Here is a 14,196-nt window from a genome sequence, read left to right on the forward strand (position 1 = left end):
CTGGCTGTCAGCAGGGGAACCTTAGCCTGACCACTCGGCCTGGCCGTGGGGGACCTGGTGAACCAATCCATGCTGCATATCCAGGACTTAAACCCCAACGGCAAACACTGGGCACTATGGGGTATGAGGCTGGAATGGTCCTGCTATATAGGTCCAAGGCAAGCAAACCTTTCAGATACTTACCGGAATGAGAGGGAATGAAAGATATTGACCTCATAGCTTGAGTGAGCATCTCACATGTGGGTCAGCAGCACATTGACTATCATTCAGAGGGATCTCTTTCTGGTCAGAATAAAGACTTATATAAAGCCCCTTCAAGCCTCATTGAAGTGGATTGATTTGAAAGATCACAGAATACAGAATCGTATCCACAAAGCCGGCACATGCATCCTTCCTCTCTCTCTCCTTCTCTCTCTCGATCTCTGTCTGCACCTGTTTGACCTGCGACAGGTGTGTGTGGGATTTGTTCGCACTGAGGTAGACCTCTGACCTGTATAGAGCAATGCCCTGGGGGTAAAACCAAACCAGGGACCAGGGGGATGTTCAGACCAAACTATCTTGAGCTACTGGCTCAAATGGACTAAGGGTAAAAGTAGACACAGACATTCAAAAGGATGAAACAAAACCCATAAGGGTCCTTGATTGCTCATTTATAATTTATAATTTCTGGGGCATGCATTTGTGTGACTTCCCATGTATTTCAGTACGGAGTATGAGCAAGTATGACACTCAGGTCTTATTCCCCTCACCCATCACAATGACATTACCAAACTTTTAATCTGATCACATGTTTCCCCATGATGGGGGTAAAAGATGGGTGCGATCCATCACCATTCAACAACTCCACTCCTTTAAAGTCAAACCATCTTCCTTGGCTACTTTCTAGTGTTAAAGAGTGTTGCTTTATATGCACAATGTTAATTATCACAGTCTGCAACATCAACTCTGATTCGTTGAATCATTTCTCCAAAATCTTGACCAATGGCTTCTTTCGTCTAACCTTTCTGTGGCTTTATTCGCCGAAACAGAGTTGATGTGCAAATCGATTTTTCATTTATTTAACACATGCATGAAGTGGTACTCTCTCATATTACACGTTTGCAGAGCGGTGCGTTAACCACTTTAACGAAGATGTTTCTGCATTCAGAATCACATTCCGGACCCATCCTTGTTAATAAAACGCCCATGCAGCTGCGCGACGTTTAAATAGTTCCCCCTCCCCACCTCTCTTCAGTGTCCATCACGTGCGATGAATCCTCTCTTTGTGCTCACTGCACCGCAGTTCCTATCCCCCCAACCACCCCCCGCCCACCCCCTGCCCACCCCCCCTAGTCATGGGGAAGGGGTGCTGATAGTGAGGGTGAATGTGTGGCTGTGGCTGTGTGTGTGTGTGTGTGTGTGTGTGTGTGTGTGTGTGTGTGTGTGTGTGTGTGTGTGTGTGTGTGTGTGTGTGTGTGTGTGTGTGTGTGTGTGTGTGTGTGTGTGTGTGTGTGTGTGCACATGTATGCATGTATGTGTGTGTGTGTGTGTGTGTGTGTGTGTGTGTGTGTGTGTGTGTGTGTGTGTGTGTGTGTGTGTGTGTGTGTGTGTGTGTGTTTGTATGTGTTGGGAGGAGGATGGTGGGGGGGGTCCTGGACAGGATTCCACTGCAGCTGGAAACTAATATATGGGAATTGCTTGTGTGTGTGTGTGTGTGTGTGTGTGTGTGTGTGTGTGTGTGTGTGTGTGTGTGTGTGTGTGTGTGTGTGTGTGTGTGTGTGTGTGTGTGTGTGTGCGTGTGTGTGTGTGTTTGTTAGACTTTTTTAGAGTGAGTCAGTGAGTGAGTGAGCAAGTCAGCGATGTTGTGTGACTCATTAGTATATTCTGCTTTATTGCTTTATTCTATATTCTAGTGCATTCTGACTCTATTTTATATCCTAGTCTTTTCTGACTTTATTCTATATTCTAGTATATTCTGATGCTGTTCTATATTCTGGTATATTCTGCTTTTATTCTATATTCTGGCTTCATTCTATATTCAAGTATATTATGGTTTTATTCTTTATTCTAGTACATTCTGGCTTTATTCTATATTCTAGCATATATAGAATTTTCACTTTATAGTTACATATATATATATATATATATATATAGAGAGAGAGAGAGAGAGAGAGAGAGAGAGAGAGAGAGAGAGAGAGAGAGAGAGAGAGAGAGAGAGAGAGAGAGAGAGAGGGAGACACAATAGTGCCGGCATTGGCGAAGGTACTGGTGGTACTGTGAATGTCTGTGTGTGTGTGTTTGTGTGTTTGTGTGTGCGTGTGTGTGTCTGTGTGTGTGTGTTTATGCATGTCTATTCCAATGAATGGCCCATTGTGAGTTGTACTCAACTTATTCAGTCACTGCCCACAGAGCAGAGTCTAGTTACTGTGTGTGTGTGTGTGTGTGTGTGTGTGTGTGTGTGTGTGTGTGCGTGTTTGTGTGTGTGTGTGTGTGTGTGTGTGTGGGGGGGGGGGGGGGGGGGGGGGGGGGGGGGGGGGGGGGTGTTCCCAGGTGAGTGAGAGACTTATGATTTCAGGATTGAAAGAATGACTGAGTAAAGAGGGTAGCTGTCCCCGCTAGCATTAGCATTAGCCTCATGATAAGACATAAGCGTGCAGCTCCTTCGAGGCCCCTTGCTTGTTGGTTACAGTGTTTGCCTCTGCAGCCAGGCAGCAAAAAAAACACTGTCATGGATTGGACAGGTAACCCTTCAATCAGAATACTTGGTTTACTCCAAATCAGAGAATAACACTGAATACAATGAATACTACTGATGAATACTGTTGCTACTGCTACCACGACCACTGCTATTACTACTAGTACTTATCGGCGTAGCTAGGTCTGGCGGTACGTCCTACTCATGCGTCCCCTAGCTAGGACCCGGTTTCCTGTTTCTCTGGTATGGAGCACGGACCCCAGACTGCATAGGATGCAGTGGAGCCTTTATGAAGATTTCCAGGTAGTCACTTTGCTACCCACTTCTCAGCAACCTTAGATGGGGATGTTGATTGGCCGAGAGTTAGCCGTGTCTGTATTTTCCCCAGATTTAAAGATGGTGGTAACCGTGGCGACCTTCCGAGCTGACGGAACAGCTAACCCTTTGCATTATTGACCAGATGTGTAATTGGGCGTACCGAAGAGTCTTTATATAAATTTGGTGTCAAGCCCATGGGTATCCCTAGCTTAATAACCTTTCAGTGAACCGATAATACTGGCCACTCCAGGTTCTGTTATCTCCTCTGTTTCTGATTGGCCCAGATTACATTTTAATTTCTGGAAATCCATTGTGCAACCAATCGGATCCGTGTAGCGAAACAGAATTCACAGAGGTCATGTGATCAGGATGGTCTCTGGGCTTTAATCTCCATCCGATTCCTCATCAATGGTGTCTTTCTCCATCGTTATCTTCTTCAATCTCTCTCTCCAACCCTCTCTCACTCACGCACTCCTAATCTCTCTCTCCATCCCTCTATCTAGATCTCTCTCTACTCTCTCCATCCCTCTCTCACTCACGCACTATAATCTCTCTCTCCATCCCTCTATCTAGATCTCTCTCTACTCTCTCCATCCCTCTCGCCACCATCAGCTATAGCTGTATTGTAAAGCCAGATTGTGTGTGTTTGTGCTGCGTGTATGTGCGTATGCATGTGTGTGCATGCGTACGAGGGTTCAGAGATGCAGATGGAGTAGAAGAAAGGGTGCATTGAATGGTGCCTTGTATGTAAACCCCAGCCCAGCCCCACGACCTCCACACACCAACACCCTCCGATCCCCACCCCCTCCAGCCGGGATCCTCCACCCACCACAGCCCTCCGCCCCCCCACCACCCCAGCACCCTCCAACCACCCCCACCCTCCAACCACCACATCCTTCAACCACCAGCCTACAGCCACCTCTTTGGCCAGAGAGTCTTTTTCGTTCAGGTAGCATCCAGTACAATCTCGTTTGATCAGATTTGTTTGGTTGCCTTCATTGCTGCAGCACACAGGCCAAAAGAAAAACTGAACAGACTTTTCAAAGGAGAAGGAACCGGCTGTAGCATTTGTTGGAAAAGCCAGATTTCAACTATGTTTCTTTTATCTCTTGTGACATATTATGGCTCTTTTTATGATTGATTTAATACACTAAATGTGTTACGCTGCGTTTAATGTATGTAGCTCCTTTAAAATACAGAGACTACTTTATGTATTTTGGTAACCTCATTGATAAATGAGGAAAAAAAAAAGTTGTCATGTGGGGTGCCCCAAGGATCAATATTTGGGCCGCTTCTGTTTAACTTCTATATGCTGCTGCTCCTTCTTATCATCCACAGTTTGAACAGAACAATGGGGATTACACTGGATTTCGACCCAGATTTTCAATGTTAGGGGGTTTCAAGTTTCAAGCAGGGTTTTAGTCCTTCTGTTCAAACAAAATGACTTTTTGCTCCTGTCAGTAGTAATGCAATATCTTAAATTACAAGGAGAAAAAACATGGGTTTTGGTCTGATTGTCAACATTTGAATCCAGATATCTGATCCTTATCATCCTTTCTTCCCATTGTGACCTCACGTGCCCTCACATTCTGTCTCGCTACACAGACCCGAAACAGAATGTGAGGTCAGGTGATCTGGATGGTCTCCAGGCTTGGCTGTTGCCACCGCATTCGCACATTTCAGTCTCAGCCCCCCCTACACTATGTGAGACAAGCCTGATAATATCAAACCGGTTTGAAAAGTATTTGCCCTCCTGACACTGGCCCTGATCACCCCATCTCCCCCACCCTTTAAGAATGAGTCAGCAGACCCATTATCAGGGTTTGTCGCCTAGCGGGTAGCAGCCTCAAGATGCTTCTTGGTTATAATGTAATTTAATTAAAAACAGACTAAATCTTGGTTCTAGCATTTTGGGGTCTTGGCGATCGAAGAATATTGATAGACAGGCTAGCTATTCATCTGAGTTAAGCAGATAGCCATCAGAATGAAGCTGCTAGATATAGTAGAGCTACTATTTATCAGGGCTTAACTGGTCGTTTTTGGAGTATCAACCCGTTTTCTCTCAGACAGTCAACGGACAAGCAGCCATGCTGTTCCTATCCTGGTTCTAAACGCTATCTGACCAGAAGAACTGAATGTTGAATTGAGCTTTTAAGATCCCCTATCACAGCTAGCGTCCAGAATCAAGATGGCCGCCAGGTGATGAGGCCCAGGGGATAGCTTGACGTGACTCAGAGTAGGTATTGACTTCATGCTACGTGTGTTTGTGTAGACTAGGTGCTGGAGCCGGACGTCCTCTGTTGTAAAACGTTGTTGTGATAGTCGAATGTATCGTGTAGCTGATTTATGACTGGCGCAGGGCATGCGGTTTAGCGTTGTCTGTGGATAGGCAGGATGGGGTGTGTCTCTTGGCATGTAGACAGGTGGGCCACAGGTTCTGTCTGATTCTCTGACATCTCAGTAGTGACTTGGCCGTGGGTTAGGACGCGAAGGAGTCGGGACCAGACAGAGTGTACCCGCCAGCTTGTTATAATTACACATTCTGTATGTTTATGGGTATAGCGTGTAAACGGAATTAATAGCCCTGCCACGGGCAGCCGATAAACCAATCCCATGGTCTCACGCAGAAACGTCGGTTGTTGGTGATGGAGGACACAGTTAAAGAGAGATGGAGGGAGAGAGAGGGAGGGAACGAGAGATGATGGACTACGAGACCGTGGGAGGGATTGAAGATAAGACATGGGGGAAAGGTTTGGGAGATATGGGGAGAAAGAGAAAGAGAAGAGGGAGAACGATAGATAGGATGGAGATTGGAGAATGGGAGATAGAGTGATAAGCAGAGAGAGAGAAAGAGAGAGAGAGAGAGAGAGAGAGAGAGAGAGAGAGAGAGAGAGAGAGAGAGAGAGAGAGAATGGACAGCGAATGTGAGATAGCATGATAGAGAGAAAATTTAAGAGAGAGAGAGAAAGAGAGAGAGTGATAGAAAGGATTGACAGATAGAGGGATAGGGAGAATGAAAATAGATAATATGAAGCTATAACGGGAGATGGCCCTGCCTAGAAGGAGAGACGAGGAGTGGAGGGAGAGGAGGAGGAGGAGGAGGAGGAGAAGGGTCACTCTCCAATCATGAGTTCTTCTTGGAACATTGAATTAAGCAGCGTGAGCAGAGGGGGCCTTGGGGCGCGCAGGGCGGCCACAAAGATGCCTGAATGAAAGGGTTTGTTGTGCTGGCCGGGAGAGGGAGATGAAAGGACAGAGGGGGAGACAGAGAGCTGGGGGGGGGGCTTTGGTCTCCCCCTTCCGACACCCCACGGCCCTCCCCTGACCCCACCCACCCTCCGTCAGCTCAGTCCCAGCGTGGACTCCCTGTATGCACCCTATCTCCACCCCTGGCGAGCACCCACCCAGCATTCAGGCCCTCTGTTCACACTACAGCCTATACCCCATACCCTGCACCCTACAGCCACCCGACGCTACCCCACCCACACCCTGCACCGACCCCCTCCCTACCCCACCCCTGCACCCATCCATAACGTGCACCCTCACCCTGCCTCCACTTAAATCTCTCCAAATCACACTAAACTGTCAGTTTACTAACATATGTAGCAGCTTACTTGCAAATCTGCTACACAATGTTGGATCATGTAGGAACACATTCACACACACACACACATGCACACACCCAAACACACCGCTAATTCATGTGCGGAAAAATGAGTTACACACACCGAAAAGTATTTCAACAGATAGACGTGACAGCCAATGAGGATGATGAACAATGAGAGAACAAATAACGGCCGCCATTACAGCCAGGTCTAGGCTAGGGGAAGAGATCACATCCGATCACTGGTAAACCAGGTTAACACCTACAGCTAAAATGGCAGCTATAAAAGCTAACGCTTAGCAAGAGAAGCTAGCAAACAGAAGAGATCAGGCAGGCTATCAGTTACCTGGTTCCCCCCCCAGTTCCCCCTCTTTACTCTTCCACCTCATCTTCTGTTTCTTTGGCCAAAATATTCCGGGAATCTGTTATCCGATCGGGATAATCCCGGAACAGGGTTCTGCGGACCGGGAGATGAGAGGAGGATCAGCGGAGGTCTAATATGCGTGAGAAGGTTTGCAACAAAGAAAAGGTCAAGTGTACATCAATGTTACGTCACTGAAGATGTCACTGTCCAAGTATAAATATGTTTATTATTCATTTAAATTTAAATTGAGTTATAACTTTAAGTTTTACGGTAAAATGGCTTTCATTTCATACGCATTCAACATTCACAATCATGCGTGCGCGCGCACACACACACACACACACACACACACACACACACACACACACACACACACACACACACACACACACACACACACACACACACACACACATACACAAACACACAAAAGCACACACACTCACACACACACATACACAAACACACAAAAGCACACACACACACACACACACATACGCACACAGACACACACAAACACACACACAGTAATTAGCATGCTTAGAGACAGTTAAATGTTCTCACAAAGCTGTTACTGTTACTCTCCCATCGCCCACAAAGAAAGTAGACAATAATAAACTGGATAGGACTCCACCACATAACTCCCACCACTGCTATTCATCAATTCACATGTTCACTCAATCACAAATTCAGCATTCGCCTGTTCATGAATAAAGGTCAGGAAACTAGGTCAGGCTACCATTTCATACCAATACACTGTCATCATACTCATCTGTTTACCTGTTGACTAGAGCAGTGGTTCTCAAATGGAGGTACCTTTACCCCTAGGGGAACCTTTAGATTCTGCAGGGGGTACTCAGAAATTTTTTAAATCATCTATATATGTTTTTGCCCTGAGCAAGTTTAAATCAGAAAGCTAGACAAAAGAAAATGGAGAAAATGGAAAAGTGGTTTAAAACTAAATCTGAAAAAAGTAGAAAGGAGAATCTGTGAAATAGAAAGCGCATCCAGAGACTCTAAAATGCCTCTACATGCTCTGACCCTCCTTTGGCATTGTGCTTCTTTTGTGAGGAGAAATTAGCCTACAGTTGAAAGAAGCACAGGCCCATGTTTCTCACTAAATTGTGAGTATTTGCACCCTTTTAATGTTCATGTTTACACTGCCAAATATAACGCACACATATCTTCATGATCATTTAATTTTTTTTCTCCCAAAAATATCTACAGTAGTAGAACAAATTGAAGAACCACTAGACTAGAGGATAGGCTCGAGTCTTGGACCTACAAGGCGCACCCTCCTCCCCTCCTCTCCCCTCCTCCTCTCCCCTCTCCCATCCTGCCATCTTACACCAGCCGGTAGGCAACAGCAACCCCTGTTGGAGGTTTTAAACTTAACAAGACTAATTTGTGAAGGTGGCGAAGTCACGCCCCTTTCGGTAGAGCCCATCGGACCTATGAGATTAAAAAATTTGAATGGGTTTCAAAGGAGAGAAAGTAATTATTTTCTGGTCCCAGTCTTTATATGCCCTGGATTACACACATGTTATTTGTTGATTTATATGATAATTTTCCATGCAATGAAAACTAAACATTTTCGAGAAGAAGTTTGATAATGTTAGTTTTTTTCCAAGGGAAGGATAAAAGCATCGAAAGAGGTGAAAACCATTATAAATTGGGGCATGTGGAGAGCTTCAGTTATGCCGATGGGGAGATTGTCGGTCTTGTCCACGCTTTAACTGTACAATCGCACAATAAACGGTCATGACGGTCAAACTCTTGACATGAAAAATGATCATTTAGATCCACAAACAAAGTATGCGTAATCGGGGGCATATAAAGAGTTGCGAAGTCACGCCCCTCGGTAGACCCACATGGGACCTATGAGATCGAAAAATATGAATGGGTTTCAATGGAGTGAAAGTTATTATCTTCTGGTCCCAGTCTTTATATTTTTAAAGACTGGAGATGAAAAATCATAATTTTTCATCTCAAGAGTCTAGGGCATATTAAGACTGAGACCAGAAAATAATTACTTTCTCTCCATTGAAACCCATTCATCTTTTTCGATATATTAGGTCCCATGGGCTCTACCGGAAGAGGCGTGACTGAATATTAAATAAAGACAATTGTAATAACGTTTTAATGTCCTTCATCATTTCATCCGCAAGCCAGTGTTTAATCATTTAAATGAATACTCAACAAAGAATTTTTAGATGAGAAGTACATCTGAATGATTTTGCAACATCTTTATAACGTTGATAGCCTATATTGAAGACTTTCTATTTTTATTTATTTGAGTTTTGAAACGCCCCCTCGTGGACACATGGAGGGGACGTGAGTGTGTGTGTGTGTGTGTGTGTGTGTGTGTGTGTGTGTGTGTGTGTGTGTGTGTGTGTGTGTGTGTGTGTGTGTGTGTGTGTTTGTGTGTGTGTGTGTGTGTGTGTGTGTGTGTGTGTGTGTGTGTGTGTGTGTGTGTGTGCGTGTGTCTGACATGCAGTAGGTAAATCTCCCCAAAAGGGGTCAGGCAAACGCAAGAAGCAATCGATCAAAGTGTATTGCTAAGTTTTTCCTTGTATCTTTTGGATACTCGCCGGAGAGTGGCCTATTCTCCGAGGAGGAAACAGCTGGCCGATGCCTATCAAACAATCTGAATCGAGTGCAAATTTCAATTCATTATATTCACATTATATTCTACCCAAATGGTGTGGGGGGAAATGAATGATTAATTGGTTGATCAATTGATGGAGGGATTTTGATCACTAATGCTACAGCACTCGTGTTGTAACAGAACACATCTTGGAACCAAGAAGACAGACGGTTGGACGGAGACAAGACAGATCTGGTTTCCAGCAGTCAAAACAAGCACCTGTCTCCTCTCCCCTGTGTTTTTGTTTGTGTATGTGTGTGTGTGTGTATGTGTGTGTGTGTCTGTCTGTGTATGGTTATGTGTGGGTTTGTGTGTGTGTGTGTGTGTGTGTGTGTGTGTGTGTGTGTGTGTGTGTGTGTGTGTGTGTGTATGATTGTGTGTGTGGGTGTGAGTAGGCCTCCTGGGTGGAGTCTCCCCTGTCTAATAGAGAATCTCAGGGACTTGGTGCCAAGGAGTCGCGTTGTTTCTGGACACACACACAGGGCCGTAGCACCAAATCCTGGGCCCCTATACTATGGGGAGTGATGGGGGGGGGGGGGGGGGGGGGGGGGGGGGGTGTGGCCCTCACACACACACACACACACACACACACACACACACACTCCTACTGCACACTCCGCCTTCTCTGCCTACTCCCCCCCAACGCACACATAAACACATATAACTCACACATGCACCATGAAAACACAAGCACGCATGCACACACACACACAGACAACACACACACAAACACACAAACACACACTCACACACACACACACACACACACACACACACACACACACACACACACACACACACACATTTTCTTAGCTGTCCATCGTGTCCGATTATGACGCTTGCTCCAGGGATGGGGGTGGGGGAGGGGGGGGGGAGATGGTTCAGCGACGTTGCCGCTGGTGCCACTTCTCATGGGTGTAGAGTCCGATCCTTGAGCTGCACTTTCGTCCGCAGATGAAGCAAGGGAAATCAGATGCCAGAAAGGTACCAGCCGCCCACTGGTGTCTCTGGATAAGCCTCTCGGAACGTCAATCTTGGTTAGTTTGGTGAATTTGACAAACTGCAGTAGCACAAGTTACCTGCCAGGCTGGTCTGTTGAGTGCCAGAGTTTCAAGCTGTGCGAGGGGGATGTTCTCTCGCTTTAGGAGGTCCCTGGTGTAGTCCTGAAAGCGCCACTTTTGCCCTCCAGCGGAGCGCTTTGCGCCCATTAGTTGGCTGTAGAGGACGTGGCGGGGCAGGCGGTGCTCAGGCATGCGTATGGTGTGCCCTATCCAGCGCAGATGTTTTTTTGGCCACAGCTGCTTCCATACTGATTGAGCCGGTGTTGCTGAGGATGTCTGTATGGGGGACTCGATCTTCCCAGGACAGACCGAGGATCGTCTGTAGGCAGCGGATATGGAAGGCCTCTATAGTTGCTGAGGTGCTGGCGGTATGGGGTCCATGACTCTGCCACATAAAGCAGAGTGGAGAGACATAGCGCATTGTAAACAGCGACCTTGGTACTGACCTTCAGGTTACGGTTTTCAAAAACCCTTCTGTGTCAAGGGAGCAGCATGATGACAAAGTGGAGCCAAGGTAAGTGAAGTGATCCACTGTTTTAAGTGGAACACCGTGTATGTGGAAACTGGGGGGGGGGCGGGGGTGTTGAGATGGGACATGACCTCGGTTTTTTTTAATGTTACCCTGTAGGCCAAAGGATTGGTACAGACTGGATATTGTGTTGAGGGCGTGCTGCATAGAGTCCAGGCTGTGAGCTAAGATGGCACAGTCATCAGCACACTGAAGCTCACAGATTTGGCGGGTCTTTGTCTTTGTGTGGGCCTGGAGCCGACGGATGGGACGGAAGAGGCTTCCATCAAGGCGGTATTCCACATGGACACTGTCTCCATGTCCAATGACACTGTGAGAGAGGCAGGTGATGGCAGAGAGGAGAATGTTAAAGAGCACCGGAGCCAAGACACAGCCTTGCTTCACCCCAACGTTTACCTTGAAAAACTCTGACTGGAGTTCTCCTGAGCTCTCTCTGGCTTGCATCCCGTCATGCAGCTGTTTGCAGAGGTATTTACAGAGCAACTCACAGTTGACTGTGTCAAAAGCTTTGCTGAGGTCGATGAAGGCTATGTAAAGGTCTTTGTGATGCTCTCGGCTCTTCTCCAGCAGCTGCCTCAAGACAAAAACCATGTCTGTCGTAGATCTGGTCTTCCAGAAACCACACTGTGTTACTGGAAGCACACCTTCTGAGATGTGCTCAACTAATCTGCTGAGCATGATCTTGGCCAGGACTTTCCCTGCGATGGAGAGGAGAGATATTCCGCGGCTGTTGCCGCATACTGCTCTGTCTCCTTTCTGTTTATAAATGACCACAATATTAGCATCCTTCCAGTCCTGTGGGAGGGTCCCATGTTCCCAGATGTTTTGGATCAGGAGGTGCAGGCGACACGTGAGGATGTATCCTCCGTTTTTCAAAACCTCTGCAGGGATTCCATCGGTCAAGCGCTTTTATTGCTCTTCAGCCCTGCAACAGCTTGCTGGTTTTTGCGTTTTGGTTTTTGCGTGGTTGGCGGCAGGTCTGGGAGATTATCCGGAATATGTGGGTCGACAGGGTTGGTGTGGAGACTCTCAAAATGATTTGCCCAACGGGCAAGTATTTCGTTGCAGTCCTGGAAGAGTGTGGACCCATCAGCTGATCAGACTGGAGCCATCGCCCGCTTCCTGGGGCCGTACAATGTTTTTATGGCATCGTAAAAGCCTTGAGTGTTGTTGCAATCTGCCAGGTTATGGATCTCTTGCGCCTTTTGCACCCACCAGGTGTCCTCCATATTCCGGAGGGCTCGCTGGGTTGCTGTTCTTGCAGCAGGAAAGGTGCCTTTAAGGGTGGGAGATCCAGGGCAGGACAGGAGAGCTTTGTGGGCCTCATGCTTGGTTTTTAGGAGTGACTGTACCTCAACTGAGTTACAGTCAAACCAGTCCTGGTGACGTTACCTTGACTGGCCGAGCACCTCTACGGCTGCGCTATGAATAGCCTGGCGCAGAGCTGGCCAGTCGGCTGATTCTTCCGGGATCTTATAGAGGTTTTCAGCAAGGTCGAAGGTTGTCTTTGGTGGTGGGGTTGTTCAGCACTGTATGGTTGAGTATCTTGTTTGGAGCTGTCCTCGGGCCACGGGGCTAAATGCTAATGAGTAGTTTGGATCTGACCATGAGGTGGTCAGTCCAGCACTCAGCTCCGCACATGATACGGGTGGTGAGGACATCTTTTCTGTCCTTTTGACGGACAATCACATAGTCAAGGAGATGCCAATGTTTTGAGCGGGGGTGCTGCCAGGTGGTCTGAAGCCTGTTATTCATCTGGAAGATGGTGTTGGTAATGACCAGCTGTTGCTCTGCACAGATGAAGAGGAGTCTGAGCCCGTTGTGGTTCATCTTCCCCACTCCATGCTAGCCAATGACTTAACTCCATACCAGGTGCGCCGTGCCCACTCTAGCATTGAAATCTCCCATGAGTATGAGCCTGTCCGTAGCCGGGGATTTCTGTAATATGGCATCAAGAGGTCTGTAGAAATCTTCTTTGATGTGCGTGGGTGCATATGCACTGATGAGGGTGGCAAAGCGTTCCTTTGCCAGGGGAATGCGCCATGTCATCAGTCGTTCATTGATGCCGACGGGGGATTCCGGAATGCGCTGCAGCAGTTTAGCCTTCACAGCAAAGCCAACTCCATGATTACGGCGAGTGCCTTCGGGGACCCCCTTCCAGAAGAAGGTGTACCGAGCACCAACCTCTGACAGAGAGTCCTCTCCGGTGGGGCCTGTCAGGAGTTCCAGCCAGGTCCAGGTGTGCGACCGTTCCACGAAGCAAGCTTATTTTTATCTTTTATTTTTTCGACCGCGCGGAGGGATGCTCCGATGGTTGCGGCTTACCGTCCGGAGTATGGGGAGCAGAAAATGTTTGGACCACCTTTTCTAGGTCCTTCCCCATCTCAGCAGTGAGCAGTGTGGGGCTGTTCAGTTGCCATGTAAGCTGCCGAAAAGACGCACTGCTCCATCCCACAGTCTTAACGTCCATAACTCCATTGCCGCCTGTGTGCACGGTTTAGCTAGATACTCCCAGCTAAATCCTTGGCCTGTACCCACCACCATTCCACAACGCCACAGGACTTTTGGGGGTGGGGGGGGGGAAGCAAGAAGCTTTCGCATAGGTGAGGATTAAGGTGAGGATGTGGGTGCGCAGACTCACTCCCATCATCTTCACACCTACCAGATGGACCTCCAGTGGCATATGAGGGAACCCGTGATGACTTTCGTCTGGAAGGAGTTGCAGGGGACTGCCGGTGTTCCGGTCAGTTGGACTCCGCCTGTGCCTGTCCCCAGGTGCAGGTTTTCTGGGTTTGGTCCCCTAGCCACTGTACCCTCCTGAGTTAACCCACTAGGCTATGGGGTTGTCTTCTTCCGCCTCCCCAGCCGTTGTGGTGGTTCTCACACAGACCATCTTCCGCCCTCTCCGCCGCTGGGGTCTTCACTATTTACCCCTAACTGGGACAGCGGTTGACGGGCAACAGGGCATTTCCACTCATGGGCCTGCATGCCACGTCTCT

The 14,196-nt window shown here is 47.6% G+C and overlaps 1 protein-coding gene across 1 annotated transcript; it reads right to left on the minus strand.

Moving 5' to 3' along the window:
• Positions 1 to 12,654: 12,654 nt before the first annotated feature.
• LOC115557169 (craniofacial development protein 2-like) lies at positions 12,655 to 13,580 on the minus strand. Its single transcript, XM_030374785.1, is given in 2 exon segments — positions 12,655 to 13,410; positions 13,523 to 13,580. Coding segments are annotated over 2 exon segments (696 nt in total). The 3' UTR covers positions 12,655 to 12,772.
• Between the last annotated feature and the right edge of the window lie 616 nt (positions 13,581 to 14,196).

This window comes from Gadus morhua, chromosome 2 (genome assembly GCF_902167405.1).
Source record: "Gadus morhua chromosome 2, gadMor3.0, whole genome shotgun sequence".
In the NCBI taxonomy this organism is placed as follows: domain Eukaryota; kingdom Metazoa; phylum Chordata; class Actinopteri; order Gadiformes; family Gadidae; genus Gadus; species Gadus morhua.